Source organism: Sodiomyces alcalophilus, assembly GCF_042370955.1.
Source record: "Sodiomyces alcalophilus JCM 7366 unplaced genomic scaffold ACRALscaffold_1, whole genome shotgun sequence".
In the NCBI taxonomy this organism is placed as follows: domain Eukaryota; kingdom Fungi; phylum Ascomycota; class Sordariomycetes; order Glomerellales; family Plectosphaerellaceae; genus Sodiomyces; species Sodiomyces alcalophilus.
In genome coordinates, this window is record NW_027263532.1 from 813,939 (window position 1) to 838,623 (window position 24,685).

Consider the following 24,685-nt stretch of genomic DNA (forward strand, 5'->3'; position numbering starts at 1 on the left):
GTTGAGGAGAGTCACGACGAGCGAGGCATTGCATAAAGCATAAAGCAGAGATACATAATATTTATTAGCTACCACATTGAATGTACCAGTACCTTAAGTCTTTGAGGTTCAGTTGTCCTTGGGCCGCTCACATCTTGCTCCATGCAAAAGAAAACGTGAAGTATGCTCCTGGATAATCAATAAAGATGACCTAGCTAGGAGATAATCGGGTTTTGGTGCACCACCCAACTCCCAATCCTCATCGTTCCCCTACCTTGGAGTTATCTCAAGCCCTCCACCAAGAAACAACCCCCAAAACAAAAACACAAACCAGAATATCCCGCCTCACGCTCGAGAACACCTGCCCGTAACGTAGCGCCGTCTCCACCCGGCCCTTCCAGGGCCCAGGCAAAAAACCAGCCACCATCCACAGAGGTCCCGACTCGGCACCACCGGGCTTCCCCCGTTCAAGCATGAAGCGCGTGGTGATGAGCAGCGCCTCAGCCGTAGCGAACATCCAGAAAAACACCTCCCTGCCTTCGTCCATACCGTGCACGACTGAACCATCGCCATCTGTGCCCGGGTTGGAGAGGCTCAGCGCTGTCCTCTCTCGTTGCACCTTGGAGCCGCTGAACTGCGTCGTGAGGATGATGTAGAGTCCCAGCACGAGGGCGAAGATGGCATGTAGGATGCGCCAAGTGTAGTCGGCTTTCGAGGCCGGCCGGTTCTTTGGCGACTGCTGCTGTAACCCCCCCGGTGGCATCCCCGGCATCCCTTCACCACCCCTGGCAGCCATCATCTGAGACATCATCTTCATAAACGGGTCATCTTGACCGCCGCCAGCCGCAGCACCGAACGGGTTCATCGGAAGGTCGCCTGGAGCAGGAGCGGCACCATGGGCGGGACGGTCGAAGCCGAGCATCATCTGACGCAGTTGGGCATCGGAGAGGGCGCCCGGATCGACCGGCGGGGTGGCGGACGAGGGGTGGATACCAGGCCGGTCACTGACAGAAGGGCGATAAAAGTGTTGGGAGATGTCGACCTCTTCTGGGTCGGCGTGGCCTGTGGCAGGCCTTGGCGCAGGCGGTGACGGCGTTGACGTCGACGTGACGGTGACGGGCGCAGGAGTTGTCGAGGGCTCATCTGTATTTGTTGTCGGCAGCCAGAGTTAGCCCAAGCCTATCCTTTCCAAAAAGCTACCCGAGGAGGGGAGCGAAAAGTTGACAAGGTATACGGAAAATCCCTTGTCATCATCCGTCATCGTCATACAGGCCAGGGTCAGACTCGTACCTGGGACACGGCCTCCGAGGCCGGTGATTTTGTTCAGTCGCGCAGCCCCGCCAGCCCGAATCTTGGCTTCTCTACGCTCCTTGCGAATGCGTGCCTGCTCTGCCGCACGCTTGGCAGCGGCGTCATCTGGTGTGATTTCGGTCATGTTGTGTGCATCGTCCGTCTCTCAGGTTCGTGTCGATGGATGATTTGGATTCTAGCTTTAGTGCGTACGAAGTACGAAGTACTGCTTGGAAGGTACTTGAGTGGGTCCACTTGTCCATCCTTGCTAATGATTACTAAACAAGGCCCATAGCTCCTTCTTTCTTCTTTCCTCCTTCTCGTAATTATGGGTAAAGTTGTATCGGGTCGAAACGGCCGAAACGCGGCGTTTATCGAGCAGGGCAAAGTTAGAGGAAAGGCAGTGATATCCTCTATAAGCAGATGGACAACAATTGATAAGTAGGTATTTGGAAGGGAATACAACTGTGTTTAAGTACCTTGCTTGGTTGATCCCCAACCATCCATTGATGGCTCTCTTTCTGGACCGCCGCTCGGCTCTAGGATAGAGCTCTGAGCGTTGTGTCAAGCAGAACAATCCCTCCTTTTTCAACAGCCTAGTGTTAACGGCTCGCTTTGGTGGCTTGAGCCCTATCGTCAACAGCTCGCCCTCTTCTACGGCTTGAGCGTCAACCGTCAATTGTCAACCCTTTTCGGCTCGCGCTTTCCACGGCATGTAGCCTAGCTGTTTATGGCTCCTCCTTCCCTCTTTTCCACCCTCTTTTGAGCCTCTATGTTAGTTAGCCTCTTCTTCCTCTCATCCCTTTTTTACCCTCCGTCCCGCCCTCTCTTTTTGACTCCATCGTCCACCTTTTGACTCTACGTCTAACCTTTCTTTTCGGCCCTGCCGATACTCCCATATCTATGATCCGATCATCCTACCAATCCTCCCGATCCTCCCGACCTTTACAATCTTTTTCCGACCTTCCACGATATTCGACATTATCTCGACTCGAATCTTCACACCCCCGACGAGCACGTGTTGATCACGTGGTGGGGAAGGGTTTCTTACAACGTACAGTGTATCACATAACAAGCTCTTTCATGAGAGGCCCGCTCCAATAACCCCGCAACATTAGATTGCGCCGCCCGGGATCCTCGGGATCCCCACATCGTCCAGACGTTGATCATCATCAGTACCTACCATGGAATTCATCGCCAAGGCCAAAAACGGGGAGGTTCAGGTGGACAGCCATGATCAAGTGTTGCGAATCGCCTTTATCTATATGGATGAAGGCCTGTGGGGAGGCTATGGATGCGACTATGGAGTGTTCAGTGTCGTTGAGCGACTCCACAAGTATGGGTGGTCATTTGGCCAGGGACACTTGAAATTCAATCGGTACGTCCGAGTAGAGGCTTATCTATTAGGACGAGAAACAGCTAACGTACGAAGAACTCTGGATATATTCTACCTAGCCCAGATAGCAGCTGGCATCTACCGCTCCACCAACCAACTACAGACCAACGTCTATCCTAAACCAGACGACTTTGATATATTCTACGCCCGACACTACCAGTTACTTAACCAGGACGCATGGAAGGAGTACTACTCGCCGGCGTTCCTTGCGCAGCCACTGTCAGCTCGCTTTTACCGCCTCCCCGACCTACGGGACCTACCGGACGCAAGCGATCCTCTTAAGGCACCACGGCAAAAGGGAATCGGCCACCATAATAAACTTCCCTGCTGGGCATACAATGTTGTGCGGACGCACCAGCGACAGTCGACCCTTCCCGTCGAAACCATTATACAGATCGCCCTCTCCACCCTCGAGCAAACTATATCTCGCCAGCGGAAGGAGTTCCCATCCCCAAGTATTCAGCCATACTCGGAGACGCAGGCTCGCTTCTGGCTTAAGTACATGAAGATAGACGATTCTAGTGAACCAGTTATTAGGCAGGCATGGACCTCTAATAGATTTGGCTCTCTTATTGCGCAAGGTTGGTACGATGCCTGGGGGTGGGAAAGGGACTACTCACGACAACGATGGGAGGCATCGATTGGCGTCGTACCACCTCTCGATCCGGATTTAGATGAGACGCTTTACCAGAGCGAGGTGACCTGGTGTGGGTATCCAGACGGCGGGATAACTGCCCTGTCGTGGTATAGAGGGTGGGACGCGGAGTTGGGGAGTGAAGAAGACCTTGCGTTCTTAGCAGCTGTTGCGGTGAAAGAGACGGAGGGTATCGATACGGATACGGGTATGGATAATCTGGATTATGCAATTCGATCGCATATCCTTCTAGGGGTGATGCGTGTGGCGTTTAAGATGGAGATGGAGAGGGCGAAAGATATAGACGATCTAAAGGGGCGGATAGTAAAGGTGGGCAGGATTGATGAGGAGAGCAAGGCCGAAGAATGGATTCGACAAGCGTTGATGGTTATGGAGCCATACGTACCTGCATATCAGGGGCATGATGGATGGCCTGCCACTGTGGAGGATCGAAGTGAATTACTACGGAAGATTCTGGTGGAAAATGGGCATCTTTTCGGAAGATGGACGGTTTGTCCGTCTTATAAAGAGTTTGACTTTGAGCTGAACCCGAGGGTATCATAATTAAAGGGCCATTATTTTGGAAGTTGCCTAGGATCACAATGGCTAAAATGGGGACGGGAAATATATTGGCAAACATGATCAAAGAACTCGGGAAGACAATGACAGACACAACCTATATATGAAAACAGTGGCTCATCACATGACAAAATACACATACAGCAAGATAGGCCCCAGAAGCGATGCCATGCTACTCGCGGCACCACGGAATCGGTATATAGAAAAAACCCATTCTGTTTGGTACGTTGAAATCTATGAAAGCTACCTAGGCAATGGAGTTCCAGACGGTTAGTCCAGTATGCTCCGAGGCCTGGTTCCATCCGATAAAGTCAGTTCGTCAATTGTCATCGTTTGCGCCAACCATCTTCTCTCGCGCCCAAAGACGTGGCCTGGTTTCTCAAGCTCAAGGGGTCGCCTTGCTCATGCTGATCAATCGCTTGACGCCGACCTGTAAAACTCCTTGTCAGCACATCTATCCTTGCAGCCTGAACCGCACGTGGCTATTACTTACCATCCAGTTGCCGCACTCCTCCGTCTTGTCCCGCTGCATCTCCACCTGCAGACGGTGGGCGACTTCGTAGTCCTTGGCATGCAGCGCATCCGCGAGTTGAGACAACTGCCCAATCGTATCCGGTTGCAGCAGCTCCCCGTTGTTCAGGTGGTCGAAGAGGATGTTGAGCCGCTTCTGCGTATCCTTGACCTGCGGCGCGAACGATGAAGGGGCCTTGCTGGCGACCCGTTGCATGTCCGAGCTTAAAATTTCGACCAGTCTCTGAGCATTGGCTGGAATGTGTGACCTGTCACCGGGTGGGTGCCGAGCCTTGGTGGGAGGAGCCGACGCACGAGGTGGCGGAGGCGTCGCCTGGGCGACAGGAGGGGGTCCGCTTGAGAGAGGACGTCCGGTAGGCGGAGGGCCTGCCGCCGGCGGTGGAGCGTGGTAGGGCGCCGGCGTGAATTGGCCATGGGGAGCAGGGACCCCACCAGCTTGTGTAGGGGGCGGTGGAACGGGGGCATATGGGTTCCTGGGTGGCGGTGGCTGGCTTACGGAGGGGGACCCAGGAGGCGGGATTGACATGCCCACGGGCGGCTGACCAGGTTGCGGCAGCGTAGTAGGGGCAGGGGCGTAGCGGTTAGAGGGCGGTGGGCCAGACGGCGGCGGACCGTACGGGGATGCCGTCCGGACAGGCATATGAGGCACCTGGGGCGGCCCAGGCAGTTGCTGAGCCTGGGGAGGGACATATGCGTTGCTTACCGACGAGGATGGTCTCGGTGGTCCCGCTTGAGGAGGGCCAGTCAGGGGAGACGACAGCCGGGGGGGACCCGCTCCTTTCGGCGGGGGTGGTGGAGGAGCCGCCGCACCCGGTCGTCCGAATGAAGCCTGAGGAGACCCCATGGGGTTGGGAAAGGGGGAAGCAACCGGTGTCATGCTTGGAGTAGATCTCCTAGGGGGAGGTGCTTTTGTAACCATGGGAACGTCGTTCCAATTTTCGGTGGCTTTGACCTGGGAACGGGGAGGAGGACCGGATGGCGTCGGGTTCCTCGGCGGCACATTAAACTGGTGAGTCGGCGGTCCATAGCCAGTGGGAATCTGTTGTCCAGGCTGCGTCATAGCTGCAGGCGGTTGGTATCCTCCGGATGGCGCGTACGGGCTAGTTCCCGAAGACGCAAACAAGTTCGGTGTCGGCGGAACGTAGGGATTCGTGCTCGCAGCGGTCGGAACGGGCGCCGGGGCTACATAGGGGTTCGCGGCCGCGACACCTGGTACAGGTTGATGGTGGGCGACGGGTTGGCGAGGTGTTGGCTGTCGATGGGGCTGTCGGGTGGTCGCCGCAGCATGAGGGGTGGCTTTCTGGGTGGCAAGCTTCAGCCTGTTGCGAGCCAGCTCTGCATCTGGATATTTCGCAGGCAAGTAGTCGAGATACTTCTGAGCCACGTCCAGCTGACCGTGGGCCGCGATTATGTCGGCATACTCAGTGTACTTGTCGTACAATGCGGACAGCTTCCAGCCCTCGGCCAGGTCCTTATCAGTGTCCTGGAATTTAGTCACCTGTCGGAAAATGGTGATTTTCTCAATGAACTGCTGCAGCAAGCGGGCGTGGATCGAGAAGGTCGATTCCTCGGATGGGCCTTCGGCACTGGCTTGCTCGGCTTCCTCCAGTTCCGCAAGCCAAATATCGACTACCTTCTCCAGCTTGGATCCAACCAGATAGCAAAACGAGGCATCCTTCTTCGAACCGTGCTCGTTAATCCGGTCGCCAAGGGCCTCGCACAGGTCCGGGAAGTCCTCGGGGTCGGAGAAGGTGCAGAGAACAGCCATCGTCTCCTTCCAGTTCTCGAGATCCGCGTTGTAGACCACGTCCCAGAGGTTCTTGTTGACGACCGAACTGAGGAGACGGATGTAGCTGGGGCGCCCGCTCTTTTGGGCTAGATACGCAGCCTGGACCTTGTCAACCAGCTCCTGGCCGCCGCAATTAGCGATGAGGAAGGCCTCGGCAATTTGGTCCTCCTTCAAGCAAATATCCGTGGCCTTGGCGAAATTCCCGAGCAGCAGCGCACTGGTGATTTGCTTGTCAACCTCCGAGTCATTCTCGCCGAGAAGATGGAAGGGGCTGTCCGTCTTCGCGCCCTTGGTTGCGGGGATACCGTTCAGGAAGTCATCGCCGTCACCCTCACTGTCACCAAAGAAATCGGACGCGTCGGCTGACGGCTTGTCCTTGCCTTCCTGCTTATCATCTTCTGCCGGGGTTTCGGTTTCCGTTTTGTCGGCTACCTGCTGGTCGGAAGTGCTATCCGCCACTTCCTCTTCTGTGAAGCCCAGGTACTCGATGATCTGTTTGCGAGGATTGTCGGCCGTCAGGGTCTCGATGACATGCCAGTCGGCCTTTTCCTTCTCCGTGGCGGCTTCATTCTTCCGTGATTCACAAATGCTGGCAAGGTTGCCCGACCTCAACGTTTCCTCAAATTTCTCCGTGGCAGCGCTGATCTCCGAGTCCACAGAGAATTGCGAGATCACAACCTTTGAAGCCCGTGGCTGGCCCGCCTGCTGCTTGAAAACCACCAACTTTCCGCCGAAGCCAAACGACGCGCCAATGGGCGGCTGGAACCACTTTGGAGCTTTGGCCAGGGTGAACGCAGCCCCTTGCGGTTGTGTCTGTGCCTGGTTGAAGAAATCTTCGTCGTCCAACTTATTCTTCTGCTGGGCGGCTTGCGGCGAGTCGGAATTGGTGTTCTGCAAGGTCTGGATCACAATCTTTCCATCAAAGCCTGCAGTTGCAGAGAGGTTGGGGTTGTGGGGATTGAACCGCGTGAGGAACGTCCAGTTGGTCACTTCGGGGAACTCTCCATACTGCTCCCCGGTCTGAGGGTTCCAGACTAGAGTACGATTGTCTTTGCCGCTCGAGATCAGGAGGTCACTATCTTGCTGGCACCAAGAGAGGGAAAGCACGCCCTGCTCGTGGCCCTGGAGGGACCGCTCCGGCGCGTTCGAGTTCCTGAGATCCCAGAGGAAGATAACAGGGGTCGAGTCGTCAGGAGTCGCCGTCAACAGCTTCGTGGAATTGTTCGGATCCCAGGCGATGGCGCTCACGGGCTTGCGGTTGTTGTTCAGGGTCAACGACGCCTTTTTGGTCTTGAGATCCCACACAGTGACGAATCCGCCCGATCCTCCAGTTGCCAAGATGTGCGCGACCTTCCTGTTCCAAGCTATACATTCAAGGTCGTCAGATCGAGCAGCTGCGGTGCCGAGTCGGAAAGAGTTCTCAATGTCGGTAACATCGTAGACGAATAGCTCTCCCTTGGCGCCAGCAGTGGCGAGAATATGGGGTCGAAGAGGGTTGAACTGCAGCGACTTGATCGCCCCGGTGTGTTTCGTTGTACGAGAGATCAAGGCATCTTGGGCGCCGGCGCCCGCAATGAGCTTTTCGGCATCCCAGAGCTCGAGCGATCCATTCTCTAGGGCACCTGCAATGATACCACGTGGATGGTCTTCGCCGGGTTGGCCCCAGGCAATATCGTAGAATCTGCCAGTATTTAATGAGCCCGGGTCTTCTATGCGTTTATCACGGGCATGCTTCATCCACCCCTTACCTCGATTCAGTGGTGATGCTGACAAGGGGCTGGAGCTCGAGCCCCTGATCCTCGTCGTCGAGGTTAAGATCCCAAAGCTCCAGCTGCGTCTCATCCGAGAAGTCGGCATCCACAGCGCCGGCCCTAGTACCAGTAGCAAGGAGTGGTTTAGCGGCGCCCGGCGACCAGGCGAATGCCGCAGTTCTGGGGATTTCTCGAAGCCGAACCATGTTCAGTTGCTTAGGCCCTAGCTGGGCTCGCGGGATGACGACGCGGTGTGTGGTGCAGAAACTGTGGGATGGGACAATGTAGCCGCCAATTCGTATTGATTAGGGTGTAAATGACATGAAACAATGAAATGCCACGGGTAGAGGCTGGAGTGCTTTGCTCCAATGCTGGTGGCCTAGAGTTGCGGCCAGTGGGCTTGTGTATGTTGGCTGCTACGATATACGTATGATGCCAGATTGCAACGCAGCACGGATTGGGGCAAGAGCTTCCGTGCTGCTTCGATGTCAAGGTACGTACCTAGGTACTTCGGCCTCTGTACACGGTAGCAGCAGCCCAGCCTTGGAATGCCGCCTACTATGGGCAGGTACCTACCGTTACAGGGACCTAGTCACGTGACTCGTAGACACCGTAATGGCCCCGCAAACCCGTTACGCTCCCTCCAAAGCATACAGCTCATGATTACCAGAGTGATGGGTATAGCGATTCAACACCGCAACAAACACTTTGTCCTCCCAGCCTACTCAAAATGACAGACGCTGCTCGCTGGAAAGCGACACTTTACGTCGGAGGCTTGGCCAGCATGGTCACAGCAAGCCATATCCACGACGCATTCATTCCCTTCGGCACCATTGTAGACGTGACACTCCCCGAGAATGACAAGCCGAACAGCACTGAAACTCACCGGGGTTTCGCCTACGTGGAATTTGCAGACCCAGAAGACACCGCGGAAGCCATCGACAACATGGATCAGTCCGAATTCTTCGGTCGCGTTATCAATGTCTCCGCAGCCAAACCGCCTAAGAGTGCCGGGGAAGGACTCGGCAGCAAAACAGCTGTTTGGCAACAGGTGCGTTGTGCTAGACCGGTACGGCGACGGCGTATAACTGACTCGACGCGTAGGAGGGATGGCTTGCGGAGCATGCTGTGAGCGAGGAGGATAAGATGGCAGCCGAGGAAGCCAAAGCACGGGACGCACAGTGTGCTGATCCAATGCAAGGCCTACAGGATCTGGACGTAGCCGGGCCCAAGCCGGAATGAAACGTCGAGAAGGGGAATATGGCTGGTATTTGCATAGCGGCGGCGTTTACAAGGTTTCATGGTCGTCATCGTGATATAGACGTATTGAGAGAGACAAATGGAATATGATATTTCTGGCTTTGCACCGACCCTAGATCTTCTCGCTCAACATACACAAGTCCATCACACCTCAATGACACATGGGTGTTGTATTAAAACTACCCTTAGGTACCCTCATCCGCCTAGCTCTAGTGTTCCGCCGTCTCTTCCTCTGGGTTGTGGGGCATAGGAGTATGACCCTGACGCTTGAGGCGAATGGTACTGTCGGTCGTGAGGTGATTGAAAATAGAATAGGTCCCGGCAAAGAGAGCAACCATAACAACAGCACCTGAAGAATTGTGAGCAATTGTTTCTCGATACGCTTTCCGCGCCCGACGTACCAAGAGGAATCAACTCGGGAGGGATATTCTTGAGCTTGCGAAGTCGCTGCGAGACGGTATGGCCTACACGACACGGATCAGTACTGTAACGTGGTATCTAAGGTCGCCGCTATGTCGTTCTCCGTAATGAAAGCCATTGACGAAGCCAATGGCTGCGTTTCGGTGCTACAATGTATTTCTTGCACATACCGACTTGGTCCTCCTTCTATTATGCAGGTCACGTCATGGTCAGCTGATCTGGCACAAATACTTTTACGACTCGTGGTGTTGGGGGCAAATAATAATAATAAAGCCACTCACAGGAACAGGAGACCTCAGACGGGGAGTCTGGCGAAGCATTCGAAGACCGAGGGTAGGACGCATCTTGGATGGTGGTGGTAATGAGCGAACTGTGCTTTGGACGAGTCGAAGTGGGATCGAAACCAGAGAATTGGCAAACAGTGGTGGTTTGATGTCGGGATTCGGCTCTGCGCTTAGTGGTCAACTCGCTCTCTGTCTGGGGGAGGATCGGAGCTCGGCCCACCATGCTCTCTCATTGGCTGCCTGAGGCAACCACTTACTTTCGCCCACCCGGGCACCACCTTACGATTCTCGTCAATGACCGAAACACACCTCATTACGGACATACGAAGACCAACTTCTCGCCGCTACAGCGCATCTTCCGAAACTCCACACTTCGACCCAACACATTGACCCTCGAAATCCTTCACAATGTCTGACGACCAGGAACTCGTTACCAAGCCGTTCAAGTTCGTGACAGGTACGTTTAGGAAATTCCTCTACGGTTAAATGGCATGATCATCCGAGGCTAACATTTTGACTCTTGCAGCCGGTACGATTGCCCTCGCGATACCTTTGATAAACATCACAATCGACATATCAATGGCAGGCTTTGTTTCTGACACGATTAATTTTTAGGCACCGATGCCCGCTTTCCGAACATGAACCAGACCAAGCACTGCTGGCAGAACTACGTTGACTACCACAAGTGCATCATTGCCAAGGGCGAGGACTTTGCTCCCTGTCGCCAGGTACGGACGCATTCGAATCAATTGAACGCTATAGATGTCAAGCTGACAAGGCCTAGTTCTTCCTGGCCTACCGGTCTCTGTGCCCCTCCGGATGGTACAACCGCTGGGATGATCAACGCGGTATGAACAAAACCTCCCTTCGTCCCATGGTCTATTTTCCGTCATCGGCCTCGCTAACAAAACCAAAAGAGGCTGGAAACTTCCCCGTCAATCTTAACGTATAAGGACGGATGCTGTTAGAAGTAGTGAAGAGCCTCTAGGAGGCAAGATGTAGGAGTCGGGGCAAGTGTAATAGTTCCCTGCAAGGGCAAGATATCACATAGACAAATGGAATGAGGCTTCCTTCGCTACAATGCAATCTCATATATTAATCCGTCCGTAACTCGAACGCTTTCGCCAACCCAAAAGAAAGGAAAGATAAAAAGAATATATCTCTCGAAAACGCCTTGCATCTGAACGCCATGATTTCGTGAAAACAGTTCTTCGACACCTAAAGTATCGCCACTCCAATGACCTCCACCAGCATGACTGCCATCAATTCGCCTTGGCTTCGTCGTCATCAGAGCTCATGAATTCATCATCCTCGTCAAAGCCAAAGAAAGTCCGGGGCTTCTCTGGTTTGGTCTTGGGTGTCTTTGTAGATGCCGTGGAGTCTTTAGACTCCTCGGAGCTGCTCTGCTCTGGGGAGTCCGACAGACCCTCGTCAGGATGTTCAGAGGAGATCGATCCGGCTGATGTGCCGAACAAGTCACCCTTGTACGCTCCAGCCTGCATGGCAGCCCGCACTGCCTCGCGGGTCCGCTCACTGACTTCCTCCTTCTCTTCCACCCACTTTCCGTCGATGCGGCCTTTGCCGCCGTGCTTGATCTCATCCTCTCGTTTTTCGGCCGCATCGACGATTTGCTGCCACCTCTCGCGCCGCTTCTCCTTCTCTTTCCTTTCCATTTCAGGTTTGATGGCGAGATACTCGGCCAGGGCCTTGGCCTCCGTCACTGTGCGCAACCTCCGACCAGCCAGGTTCCTGCTCGATCCGTTCGCATCCCCCTGGTTCCGTTTCTTCTTAGACGACATTCGACCACCGGCGGCTCGCAGTTGTGATCCGAAGCCACCCTTGCCACCACAGAGGGGCAGAGAGAGGCGGAGAGAAACGAAGTCATCTTCCAACGGCAGCAAATCCGCTAGAGTTTGTGACGAGGTTCCTGATAACTCCTTGTTCGATACCGTTGTCAGGATAAGCCTTGTGTCTGTCTCGGGCAGTCGCTCCTCAATTCTCCTACGGACGTCGGAGAGTCCAGTGGACGCAGGCATGGGCAAAACCAGGGTTGGCGGCACTCCCAAGCCAGCGAATGTGCTGACAAACACATTGACGTTTCTGGGCGACATCTTCAGTTCCTGGACGCAATCACAAGGCGTTCGGCGATGATGGCTTTGTCTGTTGTCGCAAGTTGGTGCTGTGGCGAGTCGCAAGAAATAGTGGTTGCTGGAACTGCAATGCTGCAGTAGAAATCCCCAGCCACAACTGATTTGATGAATAGGTTTTCAGTTTGTAGGCGTCTCTGCTATGGCACCTGACGCAGTGTTGGCGAATGAAATCTCGAGTAAACAAGCAAGAGAGTTAGGCAGGTGAGTGAGTATCCGACGCCATGGTGTTGCGATGAAGCCTCCTCACCGAAAGAGGAGGCTTATCTTATCAGCACCAAAATCACATGACTTACCAGCCACAGACGTGCGCCCCGAATGACCAGGAATCTGGAAGGTGTGGTGTATCCCCCCCACCTCGCTAGCCCCAGGGTTTTTGCCCACACAAAGTTCAACTTTTCGCCTTTGTCCGTGTCCCTTGGAGATAGATCTTTCGCAAGCCTCACGACACACCCCTCCTCAACGTCGAGTCGATCAACAACCGCCACGATGTTGATGCCCAAGGCTGACCGCAAGAAGATCCACGAGGTTAGCACCACAGCGTTTTCCCCCGGCTCGGTTTTGGTGGTGCCAAAACAAACGAAGTTTGACATGCCACTGACGCGAAAGATACCGAGCAGTACCTCTTCCGAGAGGGTGTCCTCGTCGCCGCGAAGGACTTCAATCTCCCCAAGCACCCCGATATCGACACCAAGAACCTATTCGTGATTAAGGCCTGCCAGTCGCTCAACTCCCGCGGCTATGTCAAGACCCGGTTCAGCTGGCAATATTACTACTACACCCTGACCCCCGAGGGTCTCGATTACCTCCGCGAATGGCTTCACCTCCCGGCCGAGATCGTCCCTGCCACCCACATCAAGCAGCAGCGGTCGCACGCGCCTCCCCGTGGTATGCTGGGTGAGGGCGAGCGCGAGCGCAGGCCGTTCGGCCGCGGCCGCGGTGGTGACCGGGGTGACCGTGAGGGCGGGTACCGCCGCCGGGATGCTGGCGAGGGCAAGGAGGGCGGTGCGCCCGCTGGTTTCGACCCACAATTGTAAGAACTCTCGCACGCTCGCTCACCCCCCGATATTCGTACAGGTGTAGTGACTAACATTTCGCGTCTTTTCTTTAGCCGTGGTGGCTTTGGCCGTGGCCGCGGTGCTGCTCCTCCCTCGTAAAAGGGGGAATTTTTTCCTAAGGGCTTTAACTCACGAGACGCATGGACGAATTAAAAAAAAGGCACCGACATGTATTTTAAAGTGGAGGGCCGGATAGTCGCGCGTCGGGTTTACGTCACACAGACTACGGGGGACACATCGTAGGGAGTTTGGAGGTTAGATCCTCGGATATCGCGTTTGCATCAACGGACACTTCTTCAGGCAACCGACTTGGACTCATTTGAATCGCTCGTGAGGTGCACCGCAACCGTACCCGCGGGGCGGCTCGTGTTCGTGGTGTGAGGGCAGAGGGTCTTGCGTCGAGCTGTTGTCTTTGTGATAATAACTCGGGAAACGCTGAAAAGTCCGGGAGCCCAGTCTGGACCCGTTCTGAACACTCGTCCACCCAAGCAAACAGACTCCTGTTGTCTATTGAATCCCAAGGCGTTTGGGGTCTTAAGGTCTTGGCCTCAAAAAGCAATATTTCTGAACTACTCTCATCTCGGTCAGCTTGTGTCCAGGTACCAAAACGCATCGATCCTGAGTTGATGCACGGCGGGCATGTGTTCGTGTGACTGGTGGCGAAGCACGGTCTGGACAAAAAGCTTGTGGGAGCTTTTCAGTGTACGTTGTATATCATTGCGAAGCCCAATGGATGTAAGTGGACCATGATGCGAGAGCTGCATCTAGCGGACTAGCGGTGACAATGCATGCCCAAAGCATATTGCCACGTCTGACAGAGACGGAGATGTTTAGTTGACCATTTGAAGCTTTGAGGGCAAGAAACTACAATGTGCTGGTACCAATTACGACGAGACGAAAGCGACTGCAGTTGATGACCCAGTCTACCCTCTCAAGTTGGCACGTGGGGAAGCCATATTGCGCAGGGTCGACAAGCAGCCACATACTACCATCCAATACAAGCTTGCATGGGATTTCAGCTACCAAGAGAAATGGTGAAGGAAAGAAGCGGTGTTACCACCATCCATCTGGCAGTGGAATGCAAAAGCAATTCTGCTGACACTTGGGCCGTGTTGGGTTTGTTATAAGCGAAAGATCCAACCTTGTCATGCGTAAGAGAACGACGCGGTGTCTTAGCGAAACTAGAAATCGAAGCCGCCTAAGAAGCAAGGACGAGACAATGGTGTCAGTCATATTGAAGAAAAGCACGGGGCCTTGATCCGTCTTGAAGGGAAAGAAGCAAAGATGATTCCGTGAAGGACGACGGCATACAGACAGGAAGTGGAGATATCTCGAGCGACTTAAAGAGGAGTCATGCAAGTAAGGTGCCTTTTATGGAATCTATCGTAGGCTCGACTGCTCAACGGGGCTGGAACCTGTTTTCTTATGGGAGGAATGGAAGGTAGAGGCCAGAGTATGCGAAGCGATAGCCTCGAGAACAGCGTTCATTAGGTAGGCAGGTCAAAATGGACATACAACGTATACCTTGGCTAGCCATGTGGTTCAAAGATGCACAAAATACCGGTAGTCCCGTCTACCGACGGTCCTTGTTTCTCGTTCTTAGGGGTCGTTGCGATGGCAGTACCATGGGGACTCCAATAGGTAGGTAGGTGAGGATACTATGAATGTTATTCTGTGTAAGTTGGTTATGAGCTTCAGCCACCTAATCGTTGTTATGCTGTGTGATATGGCGGTTTTGGGCGCCAGTCAGTATGCTCATGCAGACGTTGGACTCGTACCTACGATCCTGGGGAAGCTAGGACGAAAACACGTGCGTCCTGAAGTTCCCCACTCGAACGACCAAGGGGAAAGGCTTGACCGCCAGTTCTGTACTCTGTTTGGTACAGATACCTTTGGTATAGTGGGTGCGCATAAAAACCGAAGCATTCCGATGCGGGGCTGTCTCGAGGGATACCCAAACGTTTCGAGGCTTTGAACTTGAGATGCTTCGGCCAGTGGCTATAGTTCGAAAGTGCCCTCAATCGGTCACCTCCACCGTCGGGTTTTCTTTACATCGCCAGTTCCTTACAAACGATTCACTTAACATCTAGTAATCACCAGTCTCAGTGCCTTTGCCCATTTTCCCTGCCTATCTCCCCTCTAACGGAACCTAACGGCGATGTGCGGGCCCCTCCTGTGTGGGCATTTCCGTGTACCGCCGCGCAAATACGAATACCAGACAGTGAGCCTTACCGAGATGATATGGCTGCGGCTTAGGTGCGAGTCTCCGGAATCAAACTATTCCCCGTTTCCCGTCTCTGGTAATGTATGGCAGTCCAACTATATGGATTCTCTGCCGATTGACGGGCGGCCGGGCCCAAGCTGGAGCCAAGGGCATTGATTTCAGCGGTCTGCGGGGGATGCGTTGTCGCTTGCCTGCCGCGTATGATCCGGTTCGCCAGATCCTTCATGTTCGAGTCCTCTACGTCGTCGCTTTCCGTCCTTTATACACACACTTGCGATGACAGTCGCCAGTCAGTTATCTCAGACCGCATCCACCGCCTCTGCCCAGAGTTCCCCCACGATCAACGGGTAGCGGGACGCGTATGTACGTTGTATATCAACAGAGTGTGGAGAGCAACGAAGCGGTCTGGACTCTCCTCCCCCATTAGCGGCTGTGCTCTCGCCCACCCCTTGCACTTATCAACGCCCTGCCGCCATTCACCGGTGGTGGGGTTGGAAACCCCCAAGGCCAAGGTCGGCCTAGGGTGAGACTCGACACTACAAAGACGAAGTACGAAGTACGCGGAGACCACGGCATGATCCCACTCGCCCACTCTCTTCCATCCGCCCCGTGCAGCCTACCTATCCATACGTCAGGATCCTTTCCACCCCTGGATCCAGATCCCACCACCAGACCGTGCTTCTGGCAAGCCGTGGACACGACCCCGGGTTTCCCCTTAGCCCCTGTCCTTACACCCGGGGAATGCGCGGGGTCGTGCTGACGACCACCGCTTGACCCCGCGACCGTATAAAATGTTCCTGTCTCTTTCCTCCCTTCCCCGGACATTACCGTTCAGCTTCTCCCTCTGTCTTCCCGTGTAGTTTAAATAAACCCAGCACTTCCTGTTTTACTTTTCGTCCAAGATCTCGTCTTTTCTAGATCCTTACAAACTCGCCAATTACTTCATACATCTCTACGACCGAATCACCATGGCCGATCTTCCCAAGACTATGAAGGCTCTCCGGTATGTATGCACCTCGGTGTGAAAATGGCAATAGTCAATGACCATGGCAACGCTTGTGGTCCACTCCGCCCCCCGGCAAGCCAGACTAAGCTTTTGGTATAGCTACGAGAAGCCGGAGGACTGGTCAATTGTCCAGGTCCCTCTGCCCGAGCTACGCGACAATGATGTTCTTGTCAAGGTCCGGGCTTGCGGTGTGTGTGGAACTGGTACGTCAAAGCAGCATTCTATCTGCCTTTTAGGGCACCCTCGGATTTATGATTAGGGAACTGACCGAGAGTGTCTGGTCGACAGATCTTGTACGAGAATATCTCTAACCCCTGATCGTGAGAACAAGGAGGGTGAACGGAGCATGGAGCGTAGCTGACATGTGGATCCCCGCTAGCACATCCACGAGGGCGAATTTATCGCCAAGTTTCCCTTGATTCCTGGTCACGAGACTGTCGGCGTCGTCGCCGCCGTTGGCCCGGTACGTCCCCACATCATCTCCCAAGGACAGCCCAAAACCTTCCAAGACGATTCACTAATACGAAGCCGTGAGACAGAAAGTCAAGGGTTTCGAGATTGGCGACCGCGTTGCAGCCGACAATAGCGAGCTCTGCCAGGAGTGCTTCTACTGCCGCCGTGGAGAGGAGCTTCTCTGCGAACACTTCGAGGCCCATGGCGTCACGATGAATGGCGGTTTCGCCGAGTACTGCGCCTACCCTGCCGGCAAGGTTTTCAAGATCCACAACCTCACCGACGTCGAGGCCACCCTCATCGAGCCTGCGTCGTGTGCCTGCCACGGTCTCGACAAGATCCGTCCCCGCCTAGGCTCCAGCGTCCTCATGTTTGGTGCTGGCCCTACTGGTCTCATGCTCTCCCAGCTCATGCGCCAAAACGGCGGCTGCAACGTCACCATTGCTGCCCCTGGCGGTCTCAAGATGGACCTCGCCAGGAGTCTCGACGCCGCCGACCATTACGTCGAGCTCTCCCGCTCCGAACCCGAAGTTCAGTTCGCCCAGCTCAAGAAGGACAACCCCTACGGCTTCGACGTCGTTGTTGAGGCTACGGGCTCCACCAAGATCCTCGAGGATGCGATCCACTATGTCCGGCGTGGCGGCAAGCTTGTCGTCTACGGGTAAGCCCTGGTTCCCGTCCTTGGCGCTGCTCTGGCTGGTGCGTTACGTTGTACAGATAACTAACCCTGCCACTACTTTTCCAGCGTCTATCCCAGTTCCGCCCGTGTCTCGTGGCCCCCCTCCAAGATTTTCGGAGACGAGATCACCATCCTCGGCTCCTTCTCCGAGACTTACATGTTCCGTACGTGTTGCCCTTTTCTGATGCTAACATCTAACTGGCGCGCACGCAAAGGCACAAAGGGCTGACTTTTGTGGTAAACAGCTGCTACCATTGACTACCTCGACAGCGGCAAAGTCAAGACTAAGGGCATCGTTAACAAGGTATTCAAACTTGAAGAGTTCGGCGAGGCCCTCGAGAGCATCAGGAACAAGACCGCTATCAAGGCCGCCATCGTCTTCGACGGTGCCACCGGCGTGTAAACGATCAGGCCCCTGACCTTACTCTGCGACTGGGTGTTTGCCTACTGGGCTGTATTCTTTGCATGCCAGCATGATTACATGAAAACTTTGGCTCGTATAATGGGTGTAGCAAACGGGAGTCGAGGTTCAGAATTCACATCCGGGGATATAGGGTGTGGAATGTGATATAGATAGCATGAGCGATGACTGGTAGCGACGACGAATTCTCTAAGACCAAATTATTGGAATACACATTGAATCAGAATGACTTGTGCCTTTTCTTTGTGAGAATGCCAATATAGTACTGTACCGTGCTTCGTACATATATCTCGAGGAGCAAAGCCGGTCGATCTCGGGCTGTCAAATGCGACCTCGTCGGGTGGTTCGACTCCCATGAATGTTGGAGTGTACTCTGGTGGTGTCAGTCGAGATTTAGTCTGGACTCTAGTTGTGTTCCACCTACCCCAGAATATGCACCGAACTGATCGCGGCTACCCAGTGGCATTAACTCTGTCCCGTGTTTGTCGCCCGGAGGTCGGATTGAGGGGGGTTCACTGGAATATAGGGGGCTCAAATATGACTTGACACCCGAGTTGACCCTGATACTGGTAGCTCAATGGTATGGTATGACCTAATCACGACGCTTCGTACCTGAATGTTGTTGTACATGTCCCTGTACGAATACTGTACCTGTCAAGTACGGATACTCGCACAGAGTCTTACGCGCTCTTTGTACAACGACACTACAGGGATTCGAACTCGGGGTCCCCTTCGTGATTCGCCCTAACAAGGTACAAATGTACCTAGTAGTCTGGGGGATGCTCTGGGGTTTCCCCGGCTTAGGTAGGTTGAATACGAGCTTCATGTTGGGTTTTGGATCCCTTTCACCACCATTTCCTCTTCTTTTCTTCTCCTTTTTTCTCCCTCCGGCAGCGGATGTTGCTATATTCGGATAGTCTCTCTATGTGATTATATGTACAGTTTTTCGAATCACCTGCATTATTACTGTCGTTATCGGACTGATCTATTATCCTGCTTCATCTGCCGGTGCACTCTTCTTCCACATTTCACAGTACCAACAGCCCAGCAGCTCGCTCTGGCCTCTTGTCGCGACAACTGGCCAAAGCCTTCATCGATGACTTCCGACCTTGTCATTGCCTGATTTTCCCGTCTTTCATCTAAAGTAATCTACCTGCCTACCGACCTAGGAATCCAAGGAACCGGACCAAGGTACGGAGTACGTGCCTAGGTACATACTGTAGCTCAAACCCCATAGCGGGGCCAGAGTCCAACCTCGACCGCGTGCGGCATCGACATCTGTATCATCAACGACCAGACAGACTCCGAATTCCTGTCCGGATCACCCCGACTGGGGAAACTGCTCCCGATCCCTCGAGCTGAGAAATGCCCGTTACTTCTCATCACCGGCAACTGCGTTTGTCCGTGTGCCCGAGTCGCTGCTATGGCTCCATGGCCACCTCGTCTCCCCGTTCCTCCTCCACCTTCCGAACCACCCCCTCCACCACCACCACCGCCTCCTCCTCCGCCGAAGGATACGGCCTTTTTACCACCTTCCTCGACGCTTCCAGTTCCTACCCTCCAAATTACACCATTAGCTCCCGGTCAGGAGTCAAGTTCTGTCCTCCATCTGAGCTCTCGCCGTCAAGAATCACGCCGACCCACCGCTTACGACGATCTCGTCACTCGACTCCATAATACTCCGCTAACTGCGCCGCCACATTATTTGACACGGTCACCCAACTCACCGGCCTTTGACAATCCTCAGCTCAACGCAGATTCGAGTTCCTCCGAATCAGACCTCCACCCTTCCAGGCCACCCCGTCCCGGCCATGCGCGGTCTTTGAGCCACCCATTCCCATCTCTATTCTCCAAGAAGAAACGTCCCAACACCAACCCTGGTTCTGACTCCGACATCGACAACGGTCTTCCACCACGGCCGGTCCCGGGAAAGTCTGACAAGAGAGGGAACATGGCAGGAGGTGGCAGTCGAGACTTCGTTACGGGGAACTGCATGACCTGCAATTCCCTTGTGCGATGGCCCAGGGAGCTGAGGGTTTTCAAATGCACAGTTTGTGTCACCATCAACGATCTCCACCCGGACTATCACCCGGAACCCCGAACTGAGGATGTCCCGCGCTGGTTGCGAAAGCCGGTTCCCGACACCCCATCCTCACCTCCTACGAGACATACTCGCCAGGCGAGTAGAACAGAGGCGAGCGAGATTTCGCTGGAGCACACGAGAGCCTTGGTACACAGGTGCATTCGGGCATATCTCCTCTCAGCTTGCCACAAGGCTCAGCGTCAAGAGGCGCCCGTTTGTTCTGTGATGCCTGGGAGGAAAGCTCTGCCTCCATCCGAGGACGAGCAACAGAGTGTATCGCTGAGAGTGCCTGCCAAATTGGACGCTTCTCGTCCCTCGTGGGACCCAACAAGCGAAACACCATCAAAATATCAATTCATTGACCAACCCACGCTTTATCTGGAACCTGGCCGGGACGCCTCGACTTCTCGGTCCTACTCGTCTTCGTACCCTGGTCGTCCATCTATGCAGGAATTTATGGCGGGGAGAAATACTGCTCGGCCTGGAGAACCGCCGTCACGGATTGAGCAGGATGGAAAGCTGATCTTCAAGCCCCTTGAAAATTACATTATATCTTGTTTCGGATCTTTTAACTGCGTGAATAATTCTTTCCTTACCAACCGTTCGACACATTCAGCCTCGATCCCCAGACCTACGACTGCCAGACGACCGTCGGCGGCAACTCGCCAAGAGCCGCCGAATATGTCCTCCCAAGTATGCGACCTGGATCCAAAACTCCTACTGCTGGGCGACTTTGCGGAGAACGGCATGTGGTGGACCGGTGTGCAGGGAGATTCGCTTCCACAGGGCAAGTCGGAACGGCGCCGACCGTCGGTGACTACTCCGTCTATAGTCACCTCTCATTCTCCCCGAGTGGATTGGGCCCAGGTGTCAGACTGGTATGCGGCAGTGGTAAACGCAGCAGAAACCTGGCCCTTTATTTACGACGAGCTTTGCGCAGAAGAACACTTCGAATCGTTGCAGGCGTCCGAGTTGCGGGATTTGGAGGCCAGTCTCTTAGCTGCGCAGGATCATCTCCAGCGGGTGCTGCTCAAGGCCACCGAGACGCTGCTCAAACGGCCCGGACGCCTCATGACCGATCCCAGTGACGTACGGTTCCTTCTGATCATCATGCACAACCCTCTACTGCATGACAATTTTGCCGGCTTTAGCGGCATTCTCCAATCCGACGACTCTTCGACTCGGCAGAGGAATGCCTCGGCCAGGGGGACTCGGCAGCCATCGAAACGAGGGCCAGTTTCGGGACAGCACTCTAGCATCATCAAACGAGTTGTGGGTCTAATGTCCAACGCATCGAGCACCTGCCAGACTCACTTGGTCGCCTGGTTTGCGAGTTATTCCGAGTCGGCATTCGCGTCGACCAAGGACTTGGTCGGCGGCTTTCTGACGTATAGGCTTATCCGCCAGCGTGATAAGAAACATGAGACCAGGGTGGATATCACCGACGGCCTGATCCCCAACATGAGTAATGGACATTCAGCGGCGTCACTTCATGCAGCTCTGGGCACTCCTAGCGCATCCAGGAAACCTAAAGAGACACCGAAGAAGGTGGTGTACCGTGACGACTGGCAGATCCGTGCCGCTGCTCGCGTCATGGCCCTGCTCTTCGCTGCCAACAACACGCTCGATGTCCGGCGAGCAGATGCTTCCGCGTTAAGTGACAGCAGCGTTATTCTGCGCCAAGGTGTCCAGACCTATGGTCAGTTGCTGCCGACCAGCGACTTTTACAATAGCATGATCGACTACGCCGACCTCGTGGCGGATTTCGAGGCCTGGGAATCAAAGAGGGCCAAATTCTCCTTTTGTCAGTATCCGTTCCTGCTCAGTATTTGGGCCAAATCGAAAATCCTGGAGTACGATGCGCAGCGTCAAATGACGAACAAGGCGCGCGATGCCTTCTTCGACAGCATCATGACGCGGAAAAACGTTAACCAGTTCCTCACACTCGATGTGCGCCGGGATTGCCTTGTTGAGGACAGTCTGGCGGCTGTCAGCGAGGTCATCGGCAGCGGAAGTGAAGATATCAAGAAGCGGCTGCGGATCGTCTTCAAGGGCGAGGAAGGTTATGATGCTGGCGGCCTCCGCAAAGAGTGGTTCCTGCTCCTTGTACGGGAGGTCTTCAATCCCGACCATGGTAAGCCAAGTCAAGTCAGAAACTGGGGTCAACCTGGCTCGACCACGGATCAACGCTGACAGCTCCATCAGGGATGTTCGTGTACGACGAGGATTCCCATCTCTGCTACTTTAACCCCAACTCTTTCGAGACATCTGACCAATTCTTCCTGGTTGGCGTCGTCTTGGGTCTCGCTATATACAACTCCACCATTCTGGATGTAGCCCTGCCCCCGTTTGCCTATCGCAAGCTACTCGCATCAGCGCCTTCGTATTCATCCTCCTCGTCGGCACATCCGCGGCCGAGTATGACCTACAACCTAGAGGACCTGGCCGAGTATCGACCCCGCCTTGCCGCCGGGCTGAAACAGCTTCTTGACTATGAAGAGGAGGTCGAGGATGTCTTTGGTCTCGAGTTTGTTGTTCCCGTCGAAAGATATGGAACGGTCGCGCAGGTTCCGCTGTGCTCCGGAGGCGAGACGAGAAGCGTCACTAATACCAACCGGAAAGACTACGTGGACCTATACGTCAGATACATTTTAGAAACCGCGGTGGCGCGACAGTTTGAGCCGTTCAAACGGGGCTTCTACACGGTCTGCGGGGGCAATGCATTATCTCTCTTCCGGCCCGAAGAGATCGAACTCCTTGTCAGGGGCTCGGACGCGCCGCTCGACATCAAGTCGCTGAGAGCGGTTGCCGAATACGATAACTGGGGCACCAAGAATCCGGACGGAGCGGAGCCGGTGGTCGGATGGTTCTGGGAAACATTTGAACGGGCGTCTCCAAAGGAACAACGAAGGCTGCTCTTATTCATTACAGGAAGCGATCGGATACCTGCCATGGGCGCTTCGCTTCTTCCCATCAAAATTTCCTGCCTGGGAGAGGACGAAGGCCGGTATCCCATTGCGCGGACATGCTTCAACATGCTCGCTCTCCGCCGCTACGGATCACGGGAGCGGCTGGAGCAGATGCTCTGGACCGCTGTGCATGAGAGCGAGGGGTTTGGTTTGAAGTGAGCTGAGTGGGCTTTCATGGTGTATTAAGAACGACGGATTTCTGGGTATATCATCATTGCGAGGGAGTTATGGCATCGGTCAATAGGAAAAGGATTGGTAATGTGATTCGGTATTTTATCTGCACTTGTATGTACTATATCCGCCCTCCTGCCAGTGGTTTGAATAGATTGCGAGTGGTGTCTTGTTGGATGGCTACGAAGGCATTGGGCCTACATTAAGACAGCTCCGATCCCAGAGTCGCTTCGGTAGTAGGACCAGGTGCGATGGATGCTAGGGCGATACGTACGGGTGGTGTCGGTCAAGGAGAACAGTGCCCCAGGACGCCCCTGATTTCGTCTTCTTTTTAGCTCTCGAGGCATCGGTATTCGATACACAGTATATCCTTATACAAATATTGATACATTGGCCTTCATGTGCATTGCCATGCACATCATCCCGCCCTAGCCCTATCAAGCACAGCCTTCTCCCTCCTCTTCTCCTCCAACCTAGCCCTCTGGGCCTCCCGGTCGATAGCGCCCTGGCGCTGCATCTCCGCCACCTCGCGCATCTCGGCCTCCTCCTCCGGGGTGGGTTGGACGGGCTGGCTACGCGTCTCGGCCATGAAGCGCTCAAGGATGTCGTCGGACCGCAGGCCCTTCATGTCGATCTTGACGACGCGCTCGTCGGCGGCGGGCTCGGCGGCCTTGGACGTATCGATGGCTGACGAGGTCGGCTGGAAGCGGACGATGGGCTCCTGGCCCTCGGCTTCCGGGGCGTCGTCCTTGCGGAAGTAGATGGACATGACGGACGTGCCTTCGTTTGTGTCCTTGCGGTTCACGATCATGGGGATGGCCGGGTTGTAGAATTTTAGCCGCGGGAGCATGTCGCGCCAGAATCTCCTGAATTGTTCAGAACGGGGTCAGTGTTAGTTTGCCTCGTTTCTTCTCGTTCGGTGCTGACAGCCGCGCCGTTCTTTTCTTCGTCGGTGTAAGTGCCATGCGGAGGGAAGATGAGAGACGAACCTAGGTCCCATATGGCCATCATTATATGTCTTGGCGAACTCCATGTGTATCCTCGTCACCGACGGAGGAAGGATTGCCGCACCGGGGCCGTGGCGTATCCTAAGTAACTGCGGGAGTGTTAGGTGATTCCTGTCGTGTCATGCGTGTCGGGGATGGTTCTCTAGGATTCCTACTTTCTGTCTCAATAGTTAGCTAATCTGATGCGTCTTTTGGTCCAGAATTGAGGCAATTGGATACATACTGCACGAAGCTTGTGCCATCTTGCTGCTGGGCTTGTGCCGACCATTGTGATAAGCTGAAACCGGGTCTTCCTCACTGGGACCTGAGGAGTCTCGGTCGCGTGGTCAAGTGGATGGATGCTCAAAAAATGTCCTGGGATCGAGTCTTGCGACCTCTCATCCCGGGCCGGGGTTTATCCAGATAAGATAAGCCTTACTCCGTCATGAGGTACCTACACCTAGGTGCCTTAGATGGAATGCAGCAGCGATAAGATAAGATAAGATAAGATAGCCATCTAGGAGAAATTCTGGAAGCGCGTCTTGGGATTTTCCCCAGTTCAGACGCAAGTCGCA

The 24,685-nt window shown here is 54.5% G+C and overlaps 12 protein-coding genes across 12 annotated transcripts; 6 read left to right on the forward strand and 6 right to left on the reverse strand.

The window, feature by feature from the left end:
- Positions 1-265: 265 nt before the first annotated feature.
- Positions 266-1,414, reverse strand: ACRALDRAFT_1067668 (uncharacterized protein; the record flags this gene model as incomplete). The annotated part of the gene is made up of 2 exons (XM_071017472.1): positions 266-1,122; positions 1,270-1,414. The coding sequence occupies 2 exons, from the start codon at positions 1,412-1,414 to the stop codon at positions 266-268; spliced, it is 1,002 nt and encodes a 333-aa protein (XP_070878555.1).
- Positions 1,415-2,453: 1,039 nt separating this feature from the next.
- On the forward strand, positions 2,454-3,863 carry ACRALDRAFT_2038391 (uncharacterized protein; the record flags this gene model as incomplete). Its single annotated transcript, XM_071020873.1, has 2 exons — positions 2,454-2,647; positions 2,702-3,863. The coding sequence occupies 2 exons, from the start codon at positions 2,454-2,456 to the stop codon at positions 3,861-3,863; spliced, it is 1,356 nt and encodes a 451-aa protein (XP_070878556.1).
- Positions 3,864-4,263: 400 nt separating this feature from the next.
- Positions 4,264-8,155, reverse strand: ACRALDRAFT_2093627 (uncharacterized protein; the record flags this gene model as incomplete). The annotated part of the gene is made up of 3 exons (XM_071022634.1): positions 4,264-4,308; positions 4,372-7,879; positions 7,947-8,155. 3 exons carry the CDS (start codon positions 8,153-8,155, stop codon positions 4,264-4,266), a joined length of 3,762 nt encoding a protein of 1,253 aa, XP_070878557.1.
- Positions 8,156-8,679: 524 nt separating this feature from the next.
- On the forward strand, positions 8,680-9,191 carry ACRALDRAFT_2038393 (uncharacterized protein; the record flags this gene model as incomplete). The annotated part of the gene is made up of 2 exons (XM_071020874.1): positions 8,680-9,000; positions 9,054-9,191. 2 exons carry the CDS (start codon positions 8,680-8,682, stop codon positions 9,189-9,191), a joined length of 459 nt encoding a protein of 152 aa, XP_070878558.1.
- Positions 9,192-9,418: 227 nt separating this feature from the next.
- On the reverse strand, positions 9,419-9,973 carry ACRALDRAFT_1054395 (uncharacterized protein; the record flags this gene model as incomplete). Its single annotated transcript, XM_071015817.1, has 4 exons — positions 9,419-9,558; positions 9,611-9,673; positions 9,800-9,815; positions 9,911-9,973. 4 exons carry the CDS (start codon positions 9,971-9,973, stop codon positions 9,419-9,421), a joined length of 282 nt encoding a protein of 93 aa, XP_070878559.1.
- A 551-nt stretch (positions 9,974-10,524) lies between these two features.
- ACRALDRAFT_2094433 (uncharacterized protein) lies at positions 10,525-10,865 on the forward strand (the record flags this gene model as incomplete). The annotated part of the gene is made up of 2 exons (XM_071022669.1): positions 10,525-10,641; positions 10,698-10,865. Coding segments are annotated over 2 exons (285 nt in total), but the record flags the coding sequence as incomplete, so codon positions are not given.
- A 310-nt stretch (positions 10,866-11,175) lies between these two features.
- On the reverse strand, positions 11,176-12,024 carry ACRALDRAFT_1054394 (uncharacterized protein; the record flags this gene model as incomplete). The annotated part of the gene is made up of 1 exon (XM_071015816.1): positions 11,176-12,024. One exon carries the CDS (start codon positions 12,022-12,024, stop codon positions 11,176-11,178), a length of 849 nt encoding a protein of 282 aa, XP_070878561.1.
- Positions 12,025-12,549: 525 nt separating this feature from the next.
- ACRALDRAFT_1025230 (40S ribosomal protein eS10) lies at positions 12,550-12,947 on the forward strand (the record flags this gene model as incomplete). Its single annotated transcript, XM_071014754.1, has 2 exons — positions 12,550-12,588; positions 12,678-12,947. Coding segments are annotated over 2 exons (309 nt in total), but the record flags the coding sequence as incomplete, so codon positions are not given.
- A 1,222-nt stretch (positions 12,948-14,169) lies between these two features.
- Positions 14,170-15,237, reverse strand: ACRALDRAFT_1091485 (uncharacterized protein; the record flags this gene model as incomplete). Its single annotated transcript, XM_071019570.1, has 8 exons — positions 14,170-14,457; positions 14,523-14,588; positions 14,634-14,647; positions 14,700-14,820; positions 14,884-14,913; positions 14,950-14,984; positions 15,037-15,147; positions 15,216-15,237. 8 exons carry the CDS (start codon positions 15,235-15,237, stop codon positions 14,344-14,346), a joined length of 513 nt encoding a protein of 170 aa, XP_070878563.1. The 3' UTR covers positions 14,170-14,343.
- A 613-nt stretch (positions 15,238-15,850) lies between these two features.
- On the forward strand, positions 15,851-18,136 carry ACRALDRAFT_2030825 (uncharacterized protein). Its single transcript, XM_071020673.1, has 7 exons — positions 15,851-16,345; positions 16,448-16,551; positions 16,572-16,576; positions 16,728-16,811; positions 16,888-17,462; positions 17,547-17,644; positions 17,726-18,136. Exons 1-7 carry the CDS (start codon positions 16,311-16,313, stop codon positions 17,881-17,883), a joined length of 1,059 nt encoding a protein of 352 aa, XP_070878564.1. The 5' UTR covers positions 15,851-16,310; the 3' UTR covers positions 17,884-18,136.
- A 2,292-nt stretch (positions 18,137-20,428) lies between these two features.
- On the forward strand, positions 20,429-23,112 carry ACRALDRAFT_1028029 (uncharacterized protein; the record flags this gene model as incomplete). Its single annotated transcript, XM_071014831.1, has 2 exons — positions 20,429-22,118; positions 22,190-23,112. The coding sequence occupies 2 exons, from the start codon at positions 20,429-20,431 to the stop codon at positions 23,110-23,112; spliced, it is 2,613 nt and encodes an 870-aa protein (XP_070878565.1).
- A 430-nt stretch (positions 23,113-23,542) lies between these two features.
- ACRALDRAFT_2023724 (mitochondrial 54S ribosomal protein mL61) lies at positions 23,543-24,399 on the reverse strand (the record flags this gene model as incomplete). Its single annotated transcript, XM_071020153.1, has 3 exons — positions 23,543-23,990; positions 24,114-24,220; positions 24,355-24,399. 3 exons carry the CDS (start codon positions 24,397-24,399, stop codon positions 23,543-23,545), a joined length of 600 nt encoding a protein of 199 aa, XP_070878566.1.
- Between the last annotated feature and the right edge of the window lie 286 nt (positions 24,400-24,685).

What these genes read in the sequence shown, in the direction of transcription:
- ACRALDRAFT_2030825 (XM_071020673.1), top strand. Translation starts at nt 16,311, where the DNA reads ATGGCCGATCTTCCCAAGACTATGAAGGCTCTCCG. An exon ending in TCGTCGCCGCCGTTGGCCCG is followed by an intron (nt 16,812 to 16,887) that starts GTACGTCCCCAC and finishes GCCGTGAGACAG; the next exon opens with AAAGTCAAGGGTTTCGAGAT. An exon ending in GGCAAGCTTGTCGTCTACGG is followed by an intron (nt 17,463 to 17,546) that starts GTAAGCCCTGGT and finishes CTACTTTTCCAG; the next exon opens with CGTCTATCCCAGTTCCGCCC.